A 25,325-nucleotide genomic window follows, 5' to 3' on the forward strand; every position below is an offset into this window, starting at 1 on the left:
AACTAGTTGACATAAGACAAATCAAGCTGGTGATTTAATAAATTCCAATCTAAGTCATACCAGTATTAGTAAACAACATCATCAAGCACTCATCATGAAAGTTAAAGCAATAACACAGAGAAAGTTTCTAAGTCACCCTAATGTGAAACAATCAGATTGCATATAAAGGGATATAAACAAATATTCATATTATATATAAACATACATAGATGTGGTTACAGCATTTATACAGTATTCTCTCCAATACCTAGTCATCTTATGCAATATGCACAATAATAGCAGGTATAATATTTAGACAATTATGAAATCAAGGCAATAACAGAAAAAATAGTTAATGATTTTACTCTAACTTAAGCATGGATAATCTGACTGTTAAGACTGATTGGTAAATTTGAAGGCAGCCCAATTTGTATCAGATCAAATTGATTCTAACTGTTAAGGCATTAATTTGGTGTTTCGTGGAGGATGGTTTTAAATAAGTCTATTTATCTAGTGTTTGAATGCTCAGCAGTGTGCGATTGAAAAGAAAACAAATGTTTTTGAGAAATATATTAGTTTCTTAAAACAACAAAGTTTAACTGGATCAAGTTCTTTTTTTAGTATTTTTCTTCTTTTTCATTTTGCATCTGTTGACATGTAATAGTTTTTAGAAAATCTCTTCATTATAGTTATTTGAACACTATCATAAGTGAATTTTAAATATAAAATTAAGTTTCAAACGTCCTTCTTCACTTAAGAAAAATGTTGTGGAAACCAGGCCATCTGCTGAGATACTACAGTTACATTTGGCCCTCAGAAAGTATTTGCTCGCTTTAGCACTCTGTTGGATTATAAGCTCACAAAACAAGTTCACCTTGACCTTTCACTTTAAATATAAAGTATCTCAGGGACAAATTTTGACATAAATATAAACCCGTGACGTTTCTCTTTAAAGAAGGCTGAAATAAAACAGGACTTTGAGTGCAATTACAATTAAAACATCAGAAGTGCCAGAAACACAAGTTTTGAAGCTATATCAGCCGTGAAGGATGGCAAACAGTGCCTCTCCTGAACAGAATCAAAATCACTGCTCAGCAATCAACAGCAGCATCCCGCTGACACAGGGCAACCTCCCCACACTGACCTTATCTGGAAAGATTCGAGTGACAGTTACTTTCTTCCTTTTTCTACTCTCCACAACTTTCAATGCTTCTTTCTTGTTGAAACTTCAGAAGTGGACTCAAAGGAAAGAGAAAGGGAAAAAACTCTCAAGAATGAAAGTGCTTTTAAAACATTTGACCTTAGCCAACCTGTTGGAGACTCTGATTGTCATGCCACTGGACGGAATGTGGAACATCACTGTGCAATGGTATGCTGGAGAACTCCTCTGCAAAGTCCTCAGCTATCTGAAGCTTTTCTCCATGTACGCCCCCGCCTTCGTGATGGTGGTGATCAGCCTGGACCGCTCCCTGGCCATCACGAGGCCCCTAGCTGTGAAAAGCAACAACAAGCTCGGACAGCTCATGATTGGCTTGGCCTGGCTCCTCAGTAGCATCTTTGCTGGACCACAGGTAAACCAGTATCATAAACTTTTTAGGACATGGAGATCACAGATTTCCTATATAAACTTGAATGAAGGTCTTGTCAAAGGCAGTATTGTATTATCTCTAAGAGCTTGGGTTCTGGAAGTCAGAGTGTGGCATTTAATCCTGGCTCTGCTCTGTTACCTTGCGCGAATGTCTTAACCCCTCTGGGTTTCAGTTCCTTCATTTATAAAATGGAGGTAATGTCTACTTTATGCACCTTTTGTGATGATTAAATGAATAGTGTGTTAAAGTGTCTATCATAATCTCTGGTACCTAGTAAATGCTCCCTGAAAATGTAGCTATTCTCAAATTTGACCTCATCCCCATTCTATTCTTCCATCTACTTTTCCTTTCACTCAGGTTGACATGGTAAATTGAGAGAATCTTTAGGAACAATGAAATTTGCATAGGTAGAAAGTACATATACCTTGTTTTATTTGGGGCTTCTTGAGTCTTCTGTCATTGCAGCTTAGAGAGAACTATACTTGATTAGTATGTTGTTCTGCAGTTTGCAGCTATGTGCGATTGAATAAAGAGGAAATGTGGGAAATCTCAGACTTTTGGAAATTTGAACATTTCCCTGAGGTCGACCTGAGCTTTTCTGGAGGTAGGCTAGACTGTAACATGCTGTTAGAAAAACTATAAGACTGTTGGTTCAGGCAAGGCCCTCTCCTATAGAAAGCAGATATCTCTCCAGACTGTCTTCGTCAGAGGCAACCTGATTGACTGACCTGCAGAATCTGCCTTTTCAACAGTCAGATCTCTGAAGAAAAGGACACATTCTTGAAAAGGACAATGATCCTTTAATAACAGATGAACAAGTTGTCTCTATGCTTGTAAATGTACTCTATGGTGAACCCAGGGTACAAGGATGTGTCAAGAAGTAAAGTCAGAGTTTACTGTGATTCTCCAAAAACTTGTCACTACAAATGGAAATTTATCTAGACATTCTAAAATGGCCAGGTGGCATAAAAACAAAAAACAAACAAAAACTGTCACACAGGACTCACTAAATAGTGCAAGACATTAAAACCTTCTGGCAACTGTTTGAGCTGGATGGATCATTTTGATGAGGGGCTGCATAATTACTGAGTACTTGTAGGGCATCAGGGATTGTGCTGCGGAAAGGCAGAGAGGGAGAGATGGTCTAACCTAGTTCTTCCCCTTTCCATCTCCTCCTTGCATCCCAGATTTGACTCACCAGTGTTTTGACCTGGCATTCTCCTAAGCTTCCACTCCGTTCCTCCTCTCAGGCCTCTTTTATAACAGGAAGCGTGGCTCTTTCTTGCCAAGTGTTCACATCAGTGTTTCCTAGCTAGTTCCTCTTGTTAAGTGGCCACATACTAACAGACGTTTTGGTCAAGGTTGCAGGAAAAGGACAGAAGATAGACTGTTAAGGTAGTTTTCCATCTAGCCTATGGGTCAGGTTCACTCCAGTTAAGTCTTAGGCCACAGTGAAATTTTGGGGATTCGTTGTTGTTTCTTTTCTCCTTTTCCATCTGTGTGGTATATTTTTAAACAGAATTTTATTTTTAATTTTTAACATTTTTTTGGAGTATAATTACTTTACAAGGGTGTGTTAGTTTCTGCTTTATAACAAAGTGAATCAGTTATACATATACATATGTCCCCATATCTCTTCCCTCTTGCATCTCCCTCCCTCCCACTCTCCCTATCCCACCCCTCTAGGTGGTCACAAAGCACCAAGCTGATCTCCCTGTGCTATGCGGCTGCTTCCCACTAGCTATCCATTTTACATTTGGTAGTGTATATATGTCCATATATACTAGAGAAATGGAAATAGAAACAAAAATAAACAAATGAGACCTAATGAAACTTAAAAGCTTTTGCACAGCAAAGGAAACCATAAACAAGATGAAAAGACAACCCTCAGAATGGGAGAAAATATTTGCAAATGAAGCAACTGACAAAGGATTTATCCCCAAACTTTATGAGCAGCTCATGCAGCTCAATATCAATAAAACAAACAACCCAATCCAAAAAATGGGCAGAAGACCTAAATAGACATTTCTTCAAAGGAGATATACAGATTGCCAACAAACACATGAAAGAATGCTCACCATCACTAATCATTAGAGAAATGCAAATCAAAACTACAATGAGATATCACCTCACACCAGTCAGAATGGCCATCATCAAAAACAATAAATGCTGGAGAGGGTGTGGAGAAAAGGGAACCCTCTTGCACTGTTGGTGGGAATGTAAATTGATACAGCCACTATGGAGAACAGTATGGAGGTTCCTTAAAAAACTAAAAATAGAACTACCATGTGACCCAGCAATCCCACTACTGAGCATATACCCTGAGAAAACCATAATTCAAAAAGAGTCATGTACCACAATGTTCATTGCAGCTCTATTTACAATAGCCAGGACACATAAGCAGAATCTTACTTTTAAAATAAAAGTTATTTATAAGATGATACCTTAATTACACTCCTGCAATATAGCCATTATTTTATTGTATAGTTCTAGTTATCTGTATTTTATTAATAAAATTGACAAGGTGGCTGCGGCAGAATGCTGGGTGTCACAGGGAACATACATAGCTATTCCCTGAAATTTTCCCTTTTAATTCCACTGTGGCCCTTTTCCATGTGCCTTCACTTTAACTGTTTGCCTTAAAATCTACTGTCTTGCTCTCCAGGGTAGTAAATAAAAAGCAACACTTGGCATTCTTTTATGTTTAAAAAAATAGTATTTTATTTATAATAAAATCTGAATATTTGTAACCCTCAAAAAAATTTTTTTTCTCTCTTCCTAGTGCATTTTCTTGCACTAAAAGCTAGATATCTAAATTCTCCTGCCAATTCCTCACTTAACATTTTTTTGTACATCAGTGTGTGTTTTATTGAAGAAGAAATGGGAAAAACCAAAATGCTTTCATTCCCCTGGAAAAAAAGCATATTACAATTATTCTCACAGTGACTGCATATACAAGAATTAGTTTAGCAAATATGTCACTTAAAATGAGGTTGCTTAGCAAAGGCTTATGTTCTGAAGTTTTCCATTGTACTTCTTTAAAGTAGGAGTGCTGTGTATTGTCCAGTTTTCTTAGAAAAGATAAACACAAGTTAGGTTCCTAACATTGAGCCCAGTACTGATGAAACAAAGAAACAGCCCTCACAGAAAGTGTCATTCAGTTGTAGAGACAAAACTTACATAAAATGATTATAACTATGTACCAAAAAGTTTTTAAACGTACTAGAAGTGTAAGAAGAGAGAGAGATGAACAAGAGTTGAAATGGTGAAGGAAGGCTTTAGGGTAAAAGAAGGATGAACTGAGTTTTTAAAGATGAATGAGTTTTGGATGGAAAAAGTAAGCCAAGGATCACATATATTTCTCAGCAAAGGTTGAAAAGTGATTAATTTTCATAGGAGACTTGTTTGGCTGAAGTGAAAGACTGAGAGTTGAGAGTAGCAGGAAATTAGATTTGGTGGTTGCTGTCTTTCCTTTGACCTCATGGCACATTATTTCTTTGTCAGAAAACATTATGATTATGTATTTGTTTGTCTTTTCCACTATGGTATTTGCTCTTACAACAGTGAAGACTGTTATGTTCAACTTAATATTCATAGTACACAATGAGATACCCAACAAAAATAGAAATTTTAAATGTTTGGATACTCCCGTTTCTCTCCAGATCAAGTAGGCCTTTCACCTTTTACAAAAAAAAGAAAGAAAGAAAGAAAAAAAAAAGTTTGGATAAATGAATCAATCATTGGGGGTGGAATGGATGTATATAACAGAAGACACCAATATCCAGGGGAAATTCTGAAAATAATGCAGAAGCCATATAGCCTTCATGAGTCCTGTGCAAGGAGTAAAATTTTTTTTTGCTTTTTTTTCTTATTTCCAGTTTTATTGAGAAATAATTGATATACATCACTGTATAAGTTTAAGGGATACAGCATGATAGTTTGATTTACATATATTGTGAAATGATTACCACAATAGGTTCCACTAACATCCATCATCTCATATTGATACAGTAAAAAGAAAAAAAAATTTTCTCCTTGTGATGAGAATGCTTAGGATTTACTCTCAACAACTTTTCTATACATCATACATCAGTGTTAACTGTAGCCATCATGTTGTACATTATTAAAATGATTTTTAACAAAAATGTTTTGAGAAAATTACATAAACCAAATAGAGTGGAGAGAGGCAAAGAAGCCTCTTCAGGTCATCTGGTGATGAGGTAGTTAGGTTGGAGGCTAGGATGGTGTTAGAGGAGGTTGATAGTATTTATGAGGGACTTTTCAACCAAAAAAGCAAAGCTTGGCAACAAATTGGATTTAGGGGGGTTAGTAATAGACCAAAGTAAAATAAAGTTCCAATATTTTTAGCCAAGGAGTTTTAAAACCATTGGAAATAGACAGGTAGGTTGGGAACAGAAGGGTTTGTTTGTTTGTCTGCCTATTTGTTTGAAGGGGGAGAGAAGGCAGGCTAGTAAAAGAGCTATTTGGAAAGCATTTGGTAATTTGGGATATTGATGCAAATGGAAGTCTAAACAAAAGTCTAAATAAGTCAATTTGTGATAATAACAAACACAAACCCACAATTTCACTTTCTTTTAAAGGACTCTCCCAGAGACTATAAATAAAAAATTGATGTATTAATTCAATTATTTTCATCTAAGTCTATCACAGTAATAACAGAAAGAAAATGCCAAATACTTATCTGTCTTGATGTAATGAAAAGAAAATATGAAATTAATTTCAAATTGTTTAGGAATTTCATGTAATATAGCCTGAGCTCAAATACATTACTCTACCTGAGAGATTTGTGTGAATGTGGGCCACAGAAAATGGTAGTATTCTTTCATTTTGTAAAACAAATGACCCATTTTTGATTTCAGCAACACTTTAAATTTATAAAGCACTTTGCTGAAGTTTCCTGAAAAACCGCACAGTCAGAATCTTATTTGGTATTTACATTGACTCTGTGAGGTACATAAAAGCTGTGTTATTGTCTCCATTTCACATATAAGAGAACATACAAAGAGAACCTTGGAAAACAATGTCCTTCAAACTTTTTTGACAGTAACAGAAAGATATACATACTACATAAAGACTTTGTCTCTCTCACACACTTATAACTGAGAAAAGTTTTCATAAAATAAATATTCTACTCTGTTCCATTTCATTTTTTAATGCTGATTACAACCAACTGATGGGTACAACCCGCAGTTTGAAAAGCACTGGTTTAAAGGGATTGTTTGCCCAATGCCACTTGGCCTGTTGGACTCCTGTCTCTTCACTAAGTCCAGTTTATCTTTTTATTATAGCTCTCTGCTCTCTCTCTGAATAAAAGAGGTTTCAACCCTGTGACTAATGTTATGTGTATTTGATGGGGAAGACAAGAGGTAGGGAGGGCTTTTTATTTCCAGACCATGGGATACACAGTGAGTACACCTCAGGCTTCACCATGCTCCACGAAGAAGCCCATTGACAAAGGCGCATCCTGTCGTGGCCAATTTACATTGAAAGGATGACTTTTATCTTCATCTTTTGGTGCATATGTTGATATTCTATCACTTGAGTAATTCATACCTAAGTTGAATGAAGAAATAAACTAACGAGCTAGTTGTCACATTGCCAGGAATCTAAGAATTTATGACGTTTTGCTAGAGGTCAGAATGACCAAATTTCAAACTGACCACCTTGTTTTTCCACCTCCTAATAACCTCAGTGTTCTGTGATGATTTGGGGATATATTTTCAGAAGTTTTAGCATAGTGTGGCCAAAATGTCATACTTTTTGCTAGTAATGGAATTTTCTTTTAAAACGGAATTCTATGTAGAGCTTCAGTAAATGAAACAGATATAAGTGGACTTGCTCTGGTCAAATAGGGATAAAGGAGCCCCAGTCCTCTGCTTGGTCATAGTCTCTGAAGACCTCAGATCCCATTGCAAATCTGAAAGGCAATGGGATAGTCAAAATAGCATGGATACTGGATTTAAACAAAGCTGGTTTCAGATCTCAATGCTGTCTCTTACCAGCTATCTGAGTAAATTAGTTAACTAAGTTTAAAAGGGTAATTGTAAAGAATTATAATTCTTTTGTAATTTTCAATTGTAACAAGTAAGAGATATAAAATCATCCAGTACAAGACTATACTTAAACACTCAATGTTCATTCCTTCCTCTTTTCCTATCTTCATTACTTCCTTCATAACAGGGTTTTTGAAGTCAGGAGAAAAAAATAATAAGGAAATATGAGTATGAAAATCAAATAATTATTTAAGAAACAGCAAAGAAAATTGCTTATATAAAGATTACTTCATATTTCTCAAATTATGACATTTATTCTGACTGATAAGTAAATTTGGCCAATATACTCCCTAGTCACCAAGCTGTCCTACTCACTCTGAAAGCTCTATATGCCAGAGCACAATGATTCCACTCTTGGAAGTATCGTGTGTAAAAGCAGGATAAGAAAGGAGGAAAGAGAGGAAGGGTGAGGAAGAAAAGGAAGGGAAAAGAAAGGGAAGGGAAGGGCAGGGGAGAGGAGAGGAGTGGAGGGGAGGCAAGGCAACAAACAGAATCTGAAAGGATTGAAAACCGGCTATGGTTAGGCTAGTAAGTGCATGTTAAGAAGAAAATATTTCCTGAATTAGATGTGTCCATATCTAATTTAAAATAATAAGGTTTGCAATGACAGTCACCTAAGACCACAAGAACTCCAGAGCAGCAAATTATTTGCAGATAGAGTTCACATCATTAGTTTATCTGTGTTACTAGGGTGAATTACACGTTGACAGCTTTTTAATTCTATAGGTAACCTAGGCCTGCAGGGAAGATATGGTCATCCCTCAGTGTCCTGGGGGATTGGTTCGTGGATATCCTCCCTCTCCCCCTACCCCACCCCGTGGCTGCAGATAATAAATTTCCCAGATGCTCAAGTCCCTTATATAAAATGGCATAGTATTTGCATGTAACCTACGCACATCCTCCCATATACTTTAAATCTAGATTACTTATAATACCTAATACAGTGTAAATGCTAGGTAAATAATTGTAAATACAATGTAAGTGTTATGTAAATAGTTGCTGGAGCTTGGCAAATTCAAGTTTTGCTTTCTGGAACTTTCTGAAATTTTTTTTCCAAATATTTTTCCATCTGCAGTTGGTTGAATCTGCAGATGTGGAACCCACAGATTTGGAGGGTCTGTTGTATATGAGCAATCCTTTATTCTTTGGTGTGAAGACATGTGGTCTGAATAAATGTGGAGGCTTGCCTGTTACATACAGAATTTACAGGGCTAGAATGCACTTCTGAACTTGACAAGCAGTTTAAATTCAATAAATACTCGTTACACATGTACAATATGCCCCAAACAGTACTGGAACATAGTAATAGCATGCTAATAGCAAAAATAACAATAATGATGATGATTTTGATAAATAATAGTTATTCAGTACATAAATATGTGCCAGGAACTGTGCTAAATGCTTCTGTGGGGTTTTTAAAATATTTATTTATTTATTTAGCTGTGCCAGGTCTTAGTTGAGGCACGAGGGATCTTCTTTGCCGCCTGCGGGATCTCTAGTTGCAGCATGCGGGATGAGGGATCTTTTAGTTGCAGCATGCAGAATCTAGTTTGAACGTGGGCTCCTTGCATTGAGAGTGCAGAGTCTTAACCACTGGACCACCAGGCAAGTCCCTCTTCTGTATTGTGTTTTTGTTTTGTCTTGTTTTGTTTTTTTTAACCATGCTGCACGACTTGAGGGGTCTCAGCTCCCCGAGCAGGGATTGCATCCAGGCCGCAGCAGTAAAAGCCCAGAATCCTAACCACTAGGCCACCAGGGAACTCCCTTCTGTGTTCGTTACTTCATGTAAGGCTCCCAATAACCGTATAAATTAGATACAATTATTATCTTTATTTTATTCATGAATAAACTAAGATTATGAATGCAATGTAACATGGCCAAGATTACCATCTAGTAAGTGGAGATGTCAGTACATCCAGTTAGCTCCATACCCAGAGTTTTTAATGACTACAATATATCGCACTATACAATATTGTCTATTTTCTTTCTTCCTGTAGGAGGCTGAAGAAGAAAAAGACAGGAAAATCTTAAGGTGAGAATAGATAGTTAAGAGATATCAGAGGGACGGACTTCCCTGGTGGCGCAGTGGTTAAGAATCTGCCTGTCGATGCAGGGGACAAGGTTTGATCCCTGGTCCAGGAAGATCCTACATGCCATGGAGCAACTAAGCCTATGTGCCACAACTACTGAAGCCAGTGCACCGAGAGCCCATGCTCTGCAACAAGAGAAGCCACCGCAATGAGAAGCCCGCGCACCACAACAGAGTAGCCCCCGCTTGCCACAGCTAGAGAAAAGCCTGTGCGCAGCAACGAAATCCCAAAGCAGACAAAAATTAATTAATTTAAAAAAAAGACCCTTACAAATTATTAAAAAAAGAAGAGAGAGAGAGATATCAGAGGGTCTTCCCTGGCAGTCCAACAGTTAAGACTCTGTGCTCCCAATGCAGGGGGCACAGGTTCAATCCCTGATCAGGGAACTAAGATCTCACATGCCCCATGGCACGGCCAAAAAACACAGACAGACACACACACACATATATATCATATATATGAGATACATATTTATAAGTTGTGTGCCTCTAAATTTTTATTTTAATAATGATTATAATTTACATAGTGTTGTGTGCCAGGCACTACTCTAAGTAAAAGTATTCACTTGTTATTGTCATGACAGCTCCTAGAGGCAGATACTATTAATATCTCCCTTTTATAGATGAGAGGAACCTGAAGCACATCATCTAAAGTTAATCACCTTTGGAAAAGATTAGGTCATGTTGTCACTAGCGTGGGTAAGGTGAAGGTTAAAAATAATATGTTATGAGGAATAGCATCTGCAAGGACTGTAAATATGGAAAACAGATTGCTATTGTTGAGGGCAAAATAAAGCAAGCACTGATGAGAACTGGGGCCAGGCATGAGAGTAAAGAAACATAAAGAAATTTTAAAAATATGATCCAAGGACAAAAGAACCACAGGAAGTAAAGTGGAACCTTATATTAATCATTCAAATGAACATGGCCTTGGAGCTGAAAATAAACAGAACCAAGCCTAAAACAAATTAATTTATGGACAAGTAAGATTCTGAATTTTCATAACACTATACATCTCCTTTGGAACTTATCACAGTCTATCTTGTATTACAGATGTCACATACATGCTATATCTCCCCTACCAAAAATTTAATTCCCTGATGGCAGGATATATGTAGGTCATCTTTTACAACAGAGTGTTCCTAGTATAGTTTTTTGACCAGGGAGTTGCTTTAAAAACTAGCATTTGTTACATAAATAAAGATGACAACCAAATTCAAATCATAGTACTATAAAGTCAATTTTGTTGAAAGCTTCATCGTTATAACTTAAAAACGTGAAATATTAAAGTGAAAATGTGACCCAGTGCAGAGCAGAAAATCAAATTCAGGTCATCTGGTTCCAAGGCTGATTGGAGAGGTAGAGAGAAAAAGATTTTTAAGAAATATAGGACTCCTGGATTCTATGCGAAGGAACTCTTCCAAGGATTTCAACTCACAACACCTGTTGAGTCAAATTCAAACTGAACTTTAAATAAGGTCAGTTTGCAAAGAAGTATGGAAAAACTGAAGGGGTCACTTTGTAATGTGGAAAAAGTTGGTCTGGATCATAAAATAGAATTAGCTGAAAGTATGTCGTTTCGACTTAAGGTAGATAATATGATCATTGGCGTCCTCTAGTGGATTGATTTTTAAATTCTTTTTTGCCCTAGACGCTGAAAAGATCTGAAACTGAAAATCAACATTTTAACTACAAATAAAAGAAATAGGTTTATATTTTGTATTATACTTACTTACATTTTATTACATTTGTATATATTTTATTATATTTTACATTTAGTAAAAGTTTTCTACTCTACAAGCAAAGAGGAAAAACGGTATTTTTTTTAAGGCATAATCTACTCCCACTCCAGCCCTCCCCAAAAGCAAAGAAATTCTGGGCCTATTAAGTTAATTAAATGTACTTTAAATTTACTAATTTAATAAAAACTAATGAAAAGGTATACTCTCCCTCATTTGCTTAAAAAATCCTGTAACATTTTTGCTTGAATTAACTTGCTATCAGTTTTTAAGTGCTTGGGCACTCTTTTCATTTTAATGTTTCATGGGAAAACGAAGTTTTTCAGTAGAAAATCTTGGAAATGACGAAGTCAGAAATGTGCTTGACGGATGGGGAAAGGATAAATAAATGTCCACTAGAACTTGTTTTTGAAAACCACTTGCAACGTTTCCTTAATAGTTAACTCAACTTGTTCTTTTTTTAACATAATTTCACATTTAGAGAAAGGTTGCAAGAATCATACAAAGATTTCTAGGATACCTTTCCCTTGGGTTCCCCAAATATTAACATTTTACTACATTTGTTTATTTGCCTTATTCTCTCTCTTGTGTACATTTTTTTCTGGATTGTTTAAAAGTAAGTTCAGACATGACGTCCCTTTCAATACTTCATTGTGTTTTTTCTAGCACATAACCACAGTACTAATTATCAAAATCAGGAAATTATCACTAATACAGTGCTATTTTTTATCTATATACCTTATCCATATCTCACTCGCTGTCTCAATAATATCCCTTTTAGCAAAAGAAAATCCAAGATTATGCGAGGGATTCAGTTGCCATGTCTTTTTAGTCTCCTTTAAACTGGAACCATTCCTTGGTCTTCCTTTTGAATTTCATGATGCTAACATTTTTGAAGAGTGCAGGCCAATTATTTTGTAGAATGCCCCTCAATTTGAGTTCGTCTGATGTTTGCTCGTGGGTAGATTCAGGTTATGCACTTGTCGACTGAAAAAAAATGTACAGCCTAAAAGTTAAGAATTATGTTTTATTCAGTAGATTTTCTGAGGACGTAAGCCCAGAAGACAGCCTCTCAGATAACTCTGAGGGACTATTCCCAAGAAGCAAGGGAGGAGCCAGGATGTATAGGTTGTTTTGCAACAAAAACCAGGTAGTCGGAACATCAAAAGATTATTGTTAATTAAAGAAAAATGATATATCTCAAGTTAATGAATTTAGTGCTTTTCTAAGTATGGGAAGGTGCAAGAGTCCAGACTTATTGAAATCATCCCTTTGAAATGCACCTTAACTATCTAGAGCCAGTATCCTGCCTTTTTCCATCCTGAATGCCCTCAGTGTGCACAGTCGGGGGTGGCTGCAGGGGCTATGGCTTGATGGCCACAACATTCTTTGTTTACTGATATGGTAGGTGACATTCTTCATCCACAAACTTTTAGCAAAAAATACCTAAGAGGTGACACTTTCTTCGCAGCATATTCTAGAAGGAAGCAGAAGCTGTCGATTGGTCCCATTATTGGCAATGTTAATTATTTGGTTATTTCTCGACTAGTAAAGTTATTATTTTATAATAACGTTATAATGACATGTATCCTGCAGGTAGATACTTTGAGATGATATAAATAAACTACTCTCCTCAAACTTACACCCATATTTTTACCATCTATTGGTGATTCTTGCCTGAATCAATTATTATTATAGTGATTACAAAATGGTAATCACTACTTCCACTATACCTTTTACATTTATTAATTGACTTTCTACAGTAAAGAGCTTTTTCCTCTCCCCATTTATTTGTCGTTGTTGGTTTGTAATTTACATCAACATGGAGTCATGGTTTCTTTCTTTATTCTATAGTTTATCATTGTTTTCTATCAGTGTTTGTTTGTTTTCATGCTTAAACTATCCCAGATTTGGCCAACTGAAGCTCTTTCAAGCTGGTGCCTGAACATTTTTCACATGCTCCATCATTCTCTGGGCATTTCCTGACTTTTCAGCACAACAGCTGTTCCAAGGACATATTGTACTTTGCTTTCCCCAGCCTTGAGATCACCCATTTCTCCAGTTAGGTCTGGTTCCTTCTGATAGAGAATGATACTTAGAAAACAAGATCTGGGTGCTGCAGTGCTGGGTGTGCTCATTGCTACTCAGATGTCATTATTCCTAGGCTCTCTCCACAGGCAGAGCTGGAATAAATGTATTTATGTGTACACACGCGCGCGCGCGCGCACACACACACACACACACACACACATAAATTACCCTTACTCTTTTTTTAGAATTGTACAGCACCCCATTGTGTGGCCAACTGTAGTTTATTCAGTTACTATTCAATGAATTGTTATTTAGATTATTTTCAATGTTTTTCAGTTATAAGCAATGCATCAATGGTTAATCTTGTGCATATGTATTTTCATATAATGGAAGTAGGGGTGTATCTTCAGGGTAAATTCCTGAATGTCAGATTGCTGAGTCAAAGGTAAATGCATATGTAGTTATGCTAGTTATTGCCAAATTCCCCTCCTTAATGGTTGTACCAATTTGCATTCCCATTAGCAATGTATGAGTCCCTGTTTCCCTACAGCCTTACCATGAAAGTGTGCTACTATTTTTTTTTTTAATTTTGCCAATCTTGATAGTAGAAGATGGCATATCATTGTAGCCTTAATTGGTTGGCACTGCTCTCATAAGTGAGGTTGAATGTCTTTTCATATGATTAAGGGCCACTGTTATATCTTTTCTGTGAACTGTCTGTTCATGTTTTATGACCATTTTAATGAGATTTTGTCTCAAAAATAAAATCTAAATTTGTATTTTGAGGGTATATTCTAAATACCAGACACAGTTTTATGTGCTGAGGATATAACAATAAAATCACTTGCAAAATCACTCGCAAAAAGTTTACTCAGCATAATAGCATCTGAAATTGAAATACAAACAAGGTTTAAATCTTTGGTTGATGATTGTGCTGCAAGGTTGAAATAATTGCAAAAGAAATCCAAAATCCTACAGATCCATTCACATTACCCAAACATATTTTAAGTAAAAATCCACTTATAACTTTTTGTAGAAATGCCAAAAGAATATCAAGATACTTAGCAGTTGCTTTGGGCAACAACATGTTAGAACGCTAGCAGAATACAGAAGAGAAAACTTTCAAGACAACTTGCAAATACTGTTTGAAAATAAGCAACATCACTTTTTAAAAAATTTTCTTATACAGTTATACATCTTCAGGATGATCCATTTAGAAGATGACTCTGGACAGACAGAAGGTTTCTCTCAATGTGTAACACACTGCAGTTTTCCACAATGGTGGCATCAAGCCTTTTATAACTTTTTCACCTTCACCTGCCTCTTCATCATCCCTCTTCTCATCATGTTGATCTGCAATGCAAAAATCATCTTCACCCTGACAAGCGTCCTTCATCAGGATCCCCACAGTATGTATTCCTTAGATTTGGTGTTAATTGGGGGTAGACAGCTTTTAACAGCAATACTCAAAGCACAGAAGCAGAGTGGCACTTACGATGCGCTAGATACTGTTCTAAGCATTTTACGTATATTAATTAACTCTTTTAATATTCAGAATCAACCCATGAGGCAATACTTTTATTATCCCCAATTTAGATATGAGGTAATTTAATACTCCCAATATTATAAATTTGCAGCATGAAATTAAAAATGAAAGGACAGTTGCTCCAATTACCCGATAGAAGCATTGGCAACTTGTTCCTGCTGGTCCATCACAAAGCTCTATCAAACACCTAATGTCTAGAATGTAGCAAAGTACAACTCGTTAAATGGTAGCCAATAGACTTGTTAAAGTTAAGCTTTTCTGTATCACATTCAAATCTCCTGTACCCACAAAATGTATCCACACACTATGCACATTTGTGTGTTGAGTATGCGAACTTGAACGTGTAATTGACTATTTCACCTTTAACTTCACAGATGCAGTTGTGCCTTTGCTTTAAGAATCTGGTGCATTCTCAAATACTAAAATTTATGAATTTTTAAAATTTTATATTGTAGTATAGTTGATTAACAATGCTGTGTTAGTTTCAGATGTACAGCAAAGTGATTCAGTTTTACATATACATGTATCTATTCTTTTTCAAATTCTTTTCCCATTTAGGTTATTACAGAGTATTGAGCACAGTTCCCTGTGCTATATAGCAGGTCCTTGTTGGTTATCTATCTTGTTTGTTTTTAACTGGGGTATAGTTGCTTTACAATGTTGTGTTAATTTCTGCGGTACAGTGAAGTGAATTAGCAATATGTATACATATATCCTCTCTTTTTTGGATTTCCTTCCCATTTAGGATACCACAGAGCATTGATTAGAGTTCCCTGTGCTACACAGCAGGTTCTCATTAGTATCTACTTTATACATATTAGTGTATATATGTCAATCCCAGTCTCCCAATTCATTTCACCTTGGTGTCCATACATTTCTTCTGTACAGCTGGGTCTCTATTTCTGCCTTGCAAATAGGTTCATCTGCACCATCTTTCTAGATTCCACATATATGCATTAATATACAATATTTGTTTTTCTTTTTCTGACTTACTTTACTCTGTATGACAGTCTCTAGGTCCATCCATGTCTCTGCAAATGATCCAATTTCATTCCTTTTTATGGCTGAGTAATATTCCATTGTGTGTATATATATATATATATATATATATATATATATATATATATATATGTATGTATGTATATACTACATCTTCTTTATCCATTCATCTGTCAATGGACATTTAGGCTGCATTCAAGTCCTGGCTATTATAAATAGTGCTGCAATAAACATTGGGGTGCTTGTGTCTTTTTAAATTATGGCTTTCTCAGGGTATATGCCCAGTAGTGGGATTGCTGGGTCACATGGTACTTCTATTTTTAGTTTTTAAGGAACATCCACTGTTCTCCATAGTGGCTCTATCAATTTACATTCCCACCAATAGTGCAAGGGGGTTCCCTTTTCTCCATACCCTCTCCAGCACTTATTGTTTGTAGATTTTTTTGATGATGGCAATTCTGACCAATGTGAGGTGATACCTTACTGTAGTTTTGATTAGCATTTCTCTAATAATTAGTGATATTGAGCATCTTTTTCATGTGCCTCTTGGTCATCTGTATGTCTTCTTTGGAGAAATGTCTGTTTGGGTCTTCCTCTCATTTTTTGATTGGGTTGTTCGTTTTCTGATATTGAGCTGCATGAGCTGTTTGTATATTTTGGAGATTAATCCCTTGTCAGTTGCTTCGTTTGCAAATATTTTCTCCCATTCTGAGGGTTGTCTTTTGGTCTTGTCTATTGTTTCCTTTGCTGGGCAAAAGCTTTTAAGTTTCATTAGGTCCCATTTGTATATGTTTGTTTTTATTTTCACTACTCTAGGAGGTGGGCCAAAAAAGATCTTGCTGTAATTTATGTCAAAGAGTGTTCTTCCTAATTTTCCTCTAAGAGGTTTATATTGTCCACTCACATTTAGGTCTTTAATCCATTTTGAATTTATTTTTGTGTATGGTGTTAGGGAATATCTATTTTAAATATAGCAGTGTGTACATGTCAATCCCAAACTCCCAATCTATTCCTTCCCCCTACCCTTCCACTATGATAACCATAAGGTTGTTCTCTAAGTTTGTGAGTCTGTTTCTATTTTGTAAATAACTTCAATTGTTTCAGGTTTTTTTAGAATCCACATATAAGCAATATCATATGATATTTGTCTTTCTCTGTCTGACTTACTTCACTTAGTATGATAATCTCCAGGTCCATCCATGTTGCTGCAAATGGCATTATTTTATTTTTTTAATGGCTAATATTCCATTGTACATATGTACCACATCTTCTTTATCCATTCATCTGTCGATGGACATTTAGATAGCTTCCATGTCTTGGCTATTGTAAACAGCACTGCAATGAATATCGGGGTGCATGTATCCTTTTGAACCATGTTTTTCTCTGGATATATGCCCAGGAGTGGGATTACTGGATCATATGGTAGTTCTATTTTTAGTTTTCTAAGGAACCTCCATACTCTTCTCCATAGTGGCTGTATCAATTTACATTCCCACCAGTAGTGCAAGAGGGTTCCCTTTTCTCCACACCCTCTCCAGCATTTATTATTTGTAGACTGTTTGATGATGGCCATTCTGACTGGTGTAAAGTGATATTTCATTGTAGTTCTGATTTGCATTTCTCTAATAATTAGCCATGTTGAGCATCTTTTCATGTGCTTCATGGCTATCTGTATGTCTTCTTTGGAGAAATGTTTATTTAGGTATTCTGACCAGTTTGTGAGGGGTCATTTGTTTTTTTGATGTTGAGCCACATGAGCTGCTTGTAAATTTTAGAGATTAATCCCTTGTTGGTTGCATCATTTGCAAAAATTTTCTCCCATTCTAAGGGTTGTCTTTTCATTTTGTTTATGGTTTCCTTTGCTGTGCAAAAGCCTTTGAGTTATTTAGGTCCCATTTGGTTATTTTGTTTTTATTTACATTACTCTAGGAGATGGACTGAAAAAGATATTGCTATGATTTACATAAAAGAGTGTTCTGCCTATGTTTTCCTCTAGGAGTTTTAAAGTATCTGGCCTTACATTTAGGTATGTAATCCATTTTGAGTTTATTTTTGTGTATAGTGTTAAAGAATGTTCTGAGTTCATTCTTTTACACGTGGCTGTCCAATTTTCCCAGCACCACTTATTGAAGAGACTAACTTTTCTCCACTGTATACTCTTGCCTCCTTTGTCATAAATTAACTGACCAAAGGTGTGTGGGTTTATTTTTGGCCTTTCTATCCTGTTCCATTGATCTATATGTCTGTTTTTGTTCCCATACCAGGTTTTGATTACTGTACCTTTGTAGAATACTCTGAAGTCAGGGAGCCTGATTCCTCCAGCTCTGTTTTTCTTTCTCAAGATTGCTTTGGTTATTCAGGGTATTTTTGTTTTCCATACAAATTTAAAAATTTTTTGTTCTAGTTCTGTGAAAAATGCCATTGGTACATTGATAGGGATTGCACTGAATCTGTAGATTGCCTTGGGTAGTAGAGTCATTTTGACTATACTGATTCTTCCAGTCCAAGAACACGGTATATCTGTCCATCTGTTTGTGTCATCTTTGATTCGTTTCAGCAGTGTCTAAGTTTTCAGAGTACAGTTTTTTTGCCTCTTTAGGTAGGTTTATTCTTAGGTATTTTATTCTTTTTTATGCTATGGTAAATGGGATTCTTTCTTTAATTTCTATTTCTGAAATTTCATTGTTAGTTTATAGAAATTCAACAGATTTCCGTGTATTAATTTTTTAACATGTTTATTAGAGTATAATTGCTTTACATTGCTGTGTTAGATTCTGCTGTATAACAAAGTGAATCAGTTATACATATACATGTCTCCCCATATTTCCTCCCTCTTGCGTCTCCCTCCCACACTCCCTATCCCACCACTCTAGGTGGTCACAAAGCACTGAGCAGATATCCCTGTGCTATACAGCTGCTTCCCACTAGCTATCTATTTTACATTTGGTAGCATATATATGTCCATGCCACTCTCTCACTTCGTCCCAGCTTACCCTTCCCATACCCCATGTCCTCAAGTCCATTCTCTACATCTTCATCTTTATTCCTGTCCTATGCTTAGATTCATCAGAATCTTTTTTTTCTTAGATTCCATATATATGTGTTAGCATACAGTATTTGTTTTTCTTTCTGACTTACGTCACTCTGTATGACAGACTCTAGGTTCATCCACCTCACTACAAAAACTCGATTTCATTTCTCCTTATGGTTAAGTAATATTCCATTGTATATATGTGCCACATCTTCTTTATCCATTCATCTGTCAATGGACTCTTAGGTTGCTTCCATGTCGTGGCTATTGTAAATAGAGCTGTAATGAACATTGTGGTACATGACTCTTTTTGAATTATAGTTTTCTAAGGGTATATTCCCAGTAGTGGGATTGCTGGGTGACATGGTAGTTCTTTTTTAGTTTTTTAAGGAACCTCCACAGTGTTCTACATAGTGGCTGTATCAATTTACATTCCCACCAACAATGCAAGAGGTTTCCCTTTTCTCCACACCCTCTCCAGCATTTATTGTTTGTAGATTTTTTGATGATGGCCATTCTGACTGCTGTGAGATGATACCTCATTGTAGCTTTGATTTGCATTTCTCTAATGGTTGGTGATGTTGAGCATCCTTTCATGTGTTTGTTGGCAATCCGTATATCTTCTTTGAAGAAATGTCTATTTAGGTCTTCTGCCCATTTTTGGATTGGGTTATTTGTTTCATTGATACTGAGCTGCATGAGCTGCTTATAAATTTTGGAGATTAATCCTTTGTCAGTTGCTTCATTTGTAAATATTTTCTCCAATTCTGAGGGTTGTCTTTTCTTATTGTTTATGGTTTCCTTTGCTGGGCAAAAGCTTTTAAGTTTCATTAGGTCCCATTTGTTTATTTTTGCTTTTACTTCCATTACTCTAGGAGGTGGATCCAAAAAGATCTTGCTGTGGTTTATGTCAAAGAGTGTTCTTCCTATGTTTTCCTCCAAGAGTTTTATAGTGTCAGGTCTTATTTAGGTCTCTAATCCATTTTGAATTTATTTTTCTGTATGGTGTTAGGGAGTGTTCTAATGTCATTCTTTTACATGTAACTGTCCAGATCTCCCAGTATCACTTATTGAAGAGACTGTCTCTTCTCCATTGTATATCCTTGCCTCCGTTGTCATAGATTAGTTGACCATAGGTGCATGGGTTTATCTCTGGGCTTTCTATCCTTTTCCATTGATCTATATTTCTGTTTCTGTGCCAGTACCATATTGTCTTGATTACTGTAGCTTTGTAGTAAAGTCTGAAGTCAGGGAGTCTGATTCCTCCACCTCCGCTTTTTTCCTTCAAGACTTCTTTGGCTATTCAGGGTCTTTTGTGTCTCCATACAAATTGTGAAACTTTTTGTTCTAGTTCTGTGAAAAATGCCATTGGTAGTTTCATAGGGATGGCATTGAATCTGTAGATTGCTTTGTGTGGTATAGTCATTTTCACAATATTGATTCTTCCAATCCAGGAACATGGTATATCTCTCCATCTGTTTGTATCATCTGTAATTTCTTTCATCAGTGTCTTATAGTTTTCTGCATACAGGTCTTCTGTCTCCTTAGGTAGGCTTATTCCTGGGCATTTTATTATTTTTGTTGCAATGGTAAAGAGAAGTGTTTCCTTAATTTCTCTTTCACATTTTTCATCATTAAAGTATAGGAATGCAAGATACTTCTGTGCATTAATTTTGTATCCTGCTACTTTACCAAGTTCATTGATTAGCTCTAGTAGTTTTCTGGTAGCATCTTTAGGATTCTCTATGTAAAGTATCATGCCATCTGCAAACAGTTACACCTTTACTTGTTCTTTTCTGATTTGGATTACTTTTATTTCTTTTTCTTCTCTGATTGCTGTGGCTAAAACTTCCAAAACTATGTTGAATAATAGTGGTGAGAGTGGAAAACCTTGTTTTGTTCCTGATTTTGGAGGAAATGGTTTCAGTTTTTCAATATTGAGAAAGATGTTGGCTGTGGGTTTTTCATATATGGCCTTTATTATGTTGAGGTAAGTACCCTCGATGCCTACTTTCTGGAGGGTTTTTATCATAAATGGGTGTTGAATTTTGTCAAAAGCTTTTACTGCATCTACTGAGATGATCATATGGTTTTCCTCTTTCAATTTGTTAATATGGTGTATCACATTGATTGATTTGCATATATTGAAGAATCCTTCAATTCCTGGGATAAATCCCACTTGATCATGGTGTATGATCCTTATAATTTGCTGTTGGATTCTGTTTGCTAGTGTTTTGTTAAGGATTTTTGCTCTATGTTCATCAGGGATATTGGCCTGTAGTTTTCCTTCTTTGTGACATCTTCGTCTGGTTGTGGTATCAGGGTGATGGTGGCCTTGTAGAATGAGTTTGGGAGTGTTCCTCCCTCTGCTATATTTTGGAAGAGTTTGAGAAGGATAGGTGTTAGCTCTTCTCTAAATGTTTATCGAATTCTCCTATGAAGCCATCTGGTCCTGGGCCTTTGTTTGGTAGAAGATTTTTAATCACAGTCTCAATTTCCGGAAGCTCCTCTTTCCATTGCCTGACCCCCAGGCTGGGGAGCCATACATGGGGCTCAAACATTTCACTCCTTTGGGAGAACTTCTGTGGTATAATTACTTTCCAATTTGTGGGCTGCCAACCCAGCATATACGGGATTTGTTTTTATCATGACTGAGCCCCTCCTACCATCTCATTGAGTCTTCTTCTTTGTCTTTGGATGTAGGGTATCTTTGGGGGTAGGTCCCAGCGTGTTTTGTTCAGCAGTTAGTTGTGATTTTGGTGTTTCTGTAAGAAGAGGTGAGCTCACATTCCTCTACTCCACCATCTTGTCCTCGTCCTTCAATATCCTTAATGCCAACTAGGATTCTGACACCAGTTCCAATGCATGTGTTTCTTCCATGTGCCAAGCTTACATTGCCTCCCACAATGGCAATGGCACCTCCTATGTGGCCAATTGGGAAAGAGGGGGAATTTATAAATTTATAAAGTAAACATGGTTATGTTGGCATGACAACCAAAAGGTAGGGAATTCAACTCAGCTCAACCTCAGTCTGCTCTCTTAAATTTATATTTTAAGAATTTGAGTAGCCCTTTATTTCAAATCCATATTAGTTTGATGGAAAATTTATTTTAAGAGCACTACTATCTTTAATATTTTCTATTTATTATGTAACATAGTGGAAAACTTGAAATATAAACAAGCTTTTCAAACAAATTGTCATTATTAAAAATATTAGAAATTTGCTAATTCATCAGGTTGAATTATGATTCTGTCTTCCTTTTTGTCTATTTTGGTTTTGTAATAAAACTGGTTGTTAAACACCTACTCTTTTCTCTATCTAAAAGAACTACAACTGAATCAATCCAAGAATAATATACCACAAGCTCGACTGAGGACCCTAAAGATGACGGTTGCATTTGCCACTTCATTTACTGTCTGCTGGACTCCCTACTATGTCCTTGGAATTTGGTATTGGTTTGATCCTGAAATGGTAAACAGGGTGTCAGATCCAGTAAATCACTTCTTCTTTCTCTTTGCTTTTTTAAATCCATGCTTTGATCCACTTATATATGGATATTTCTCTCTGTAATTGTTAGACTACATAGGAAGTCACGTAAACAGACACATAAACTATGTAGGACAAGGTAATGGATTTCCCCTTTTGGGAATGATAAACACAAAGCATATTCCAGCACATTTACATACAAACAAAGCAGAGTTTCAGATTACGGTATTACACTTATTCCTTTGGAAATCACATTGTCAGAAACTCAATTACTAGGAAAATTTTTTCAGGAAAAATAATTATATATTTCCTCTTAACCATTAGTTTCTAAATTAATCTCTTCACTTTCTGAGCTTCTATAACACATTATATGGGTTTTTAAATCACTTTCTTCTTGTATAATAATATATAAATATTTAAAATAGCCATGGCCTAAGGCAAACAGATGCCAAAAAGTAACGCTGAGAAACACAGTCCTAACCTCAGCATGCCTTGGAGAGTTTTTCTCCAAAGGGGCTTAGCAGCAATTACAATCTTATGCTAAAACAATAAATACATAGAGCACAGAGATAGTATTTCCCCTGCCCATGTGATCAGCTTTCCCTTCTATGGTTTAAAAAAACAAAATGCAATGAATCAAATTTTTTCCTTGGCTTCAAAAGCATTCTAATGTTTGGAGTATTCAGCAACCAACCCACTGTCCACTGCTCCAACCTGACAAGATTTATAAATAGTTCTCTTTCATCCCATTCTTCACTTGGTACAGGTTGTGAAGTGCCTTCATATAAAAGGGAGTTTCAGAGGGGCTCAGATTTGGACAGGGGGTTAGAACATTCCTCTTGGGCTGTGTAGTCTATGGAGTTTGTGGTAATTAAGTGTAGTAATAATAACAATGTTTTAAAATACAATCATGAAAAGATATATACTGATTATGTTTTATAAATAACATACCTTCTCTTTTAATGTCAGGGATTTTCTTCTATCTTCTGATCTTTCTAAATCCATAATCCACAAATCACTAAAAAAAAAAAGAAATCAAGCAAATGCACAAGCAAAAAGTTATTTGATATGTAAAATTAACTCTGAAAACCTCAGTTTCACTATATATAGATCAAAGGAGACAGAAAGGTATTAGAAAAGGGAAAAGAAAAACTCTCTGTAAATGTATAACTAATACCTGCTGATGTTCACATTGAGTGGTATGGTTTCCAAAATATGTCAGCACAATACCTCTTGTAATTTAGGCCTGTTTCCACCCATTCCATGAAAAAGGGGATAGGATGAAAGGGTTCTATAATATCCATTAAATAAGAAAACTGTATAAGGGAATTAAAAGAAATTCAACCACTCTTTAACTTATTTTTTAAAAGAAATAGGTAAAATATTATTATATTCACATGAGGTATGTAATGCCACACAAAAGATGAAATGTCATTTCCACACATTCCAGGCCTTGTGGAACTGTGGTTAAGTAAACTACTAATTAAACTAATGGTAGATCTTTCCTTTCCTTATTTTTCTCTTCTCATACTTTTAGTGTTGTAGTGTGTAGTAGTTATTTTTCCACATTCTAGGTTATTTTCCAATTCTGTCTCCATTGGTCCTATTTCTGTCACTATTGAACTCCTTCCTTCTACTCTTTCATTCATATCGTCTTTTTACTAAACTCATACCTTTAATTAGCCAATCAATGCCCCAACTCTACAGTTGAATTGGGCTGGACTCAAATTTGTAATGTGCTAAAATGCTCAAAGTTAACTTTAAAGGTGTGTATACTGATACCAAGAATTTAAAGTTCACTAGATGACACAGGAATATGGATAAGTCACAACAAAACCATTCTTCTCTACCATCTCTTTATCATACGTATTCTTATTCCCAAACTGATAACAATTCTTACATACGGATTTAAAGGCAAAAATATACAAGATACAATCTAAGGGCTTTGTTAGATATGTGTTTATTGAACATATGTCAGTTTGGCTTTTACATATTCAAGAAACTGTTCTACTTAGATACACTCTTAGGCATTTTTTAATACATTAACTAAAGGGCTATTCAAAATCTTGATGCAGGTGTTTTTAAACTGTGGACCATGCACAAAACTGTATTACAATGCAACTGCTTTACTTTTATTCCTATTTGTATTATTTTATGCATTTAAAAACATTATCCTGAGAAGGGTTTTTGGCCATACCAGACTGCCAAAGGAGCCAATGTCACAAAAAAGTTTAGGAATTCCCAACTGATTCTGTATATTCATAAAGAAGTTTATTACAATAAAAATGTATCAGAATGTATTCACCTGATACATATATATATATATATATATATATATTCATAATAATGTTAATATTGAAACTGTACTGGATTGATTCAATTTGATCACTCACCATTTTCAACTTTAAAAACTCTCTTAAGGCTCAACATGTAATGAAAAACTTGGCAGAAATAAATATATTATATAAATGTTGTGGTCTGTAAATTATAATGTGGATATGGATTTATACCAAAATTAATAGTGCAAAAGGTAAATGTGGCTTTTAAGTTAAAGATACATCACTCAACATAGAGTATTTCATATTTGGTATTATAGTCATTTACTCTATTTTCAGTCATAATAAAAGATGAGGATTCCTTGTAAAAAAGGATATGTTCTGCAGAGTTAATCCAATATATCAGATAATTAAGATTCTATCTTGGATATCTCCTCTTCTATTTGGCATAAAAAACTGGTTAAAAACTGGATTTCCTCTTGCTA

At 35.7% G+C, this 25,325-nt stretch overlaps 1 protein-coding gene across 2 annotated transcripts; it reads left to right on the forward strand.

Annotated features, from left to right (window-relative positions):
* Positions 1–948: 948 nt before the first annotated feature.
* GNRHR (gonadotropin releasing hormone receptor) lies at positions 949–23,703 on the forward strand. 2 transcript variants are annotated; one of them, XM_065877344.1, is made up of 3 exons: positions 949–1,550; positions 14,691–14,910; positions 22,404–23,703. In XM_065877344.1, the coding sequence occupies exons 1-3, from the start codon at positions 1,029–1,031 to the stop codon at positions 22,646–22,648; spliced, it is 987 nt and encodes a 328-aa protein (XP_065733416.1). In that variant the 5' UTR covers positions 949–1,028; the 3' UTR covers positions 22,649–23,703. The 2 variants fall into 2 exon arrangements, with proteins under 2 accessions (XP_065733416.1, XP_065733417.1); XM_065877345.1 differs by having other exon boundaries at positions 1,029–1,550; positions 14,819–14,910; positions 22,404–22,431.
* Positions 23,704–25,325: the final 1,622 nt, after the last annotated feature.

Source organism: Phocoena phocoena, chromosome 5 (assembly GCF_963924675.1).
Source record: "Phocoena phocoena chromosome 5, mPhoPho1.1, whole genome shotgun sequence".
Lineage (NCBI taxonomy): Eukaryota > Metazoa > Chordata > Mammalia > Artiodactyla > Phocoenidae > Phocoena > Phocoena phocoena.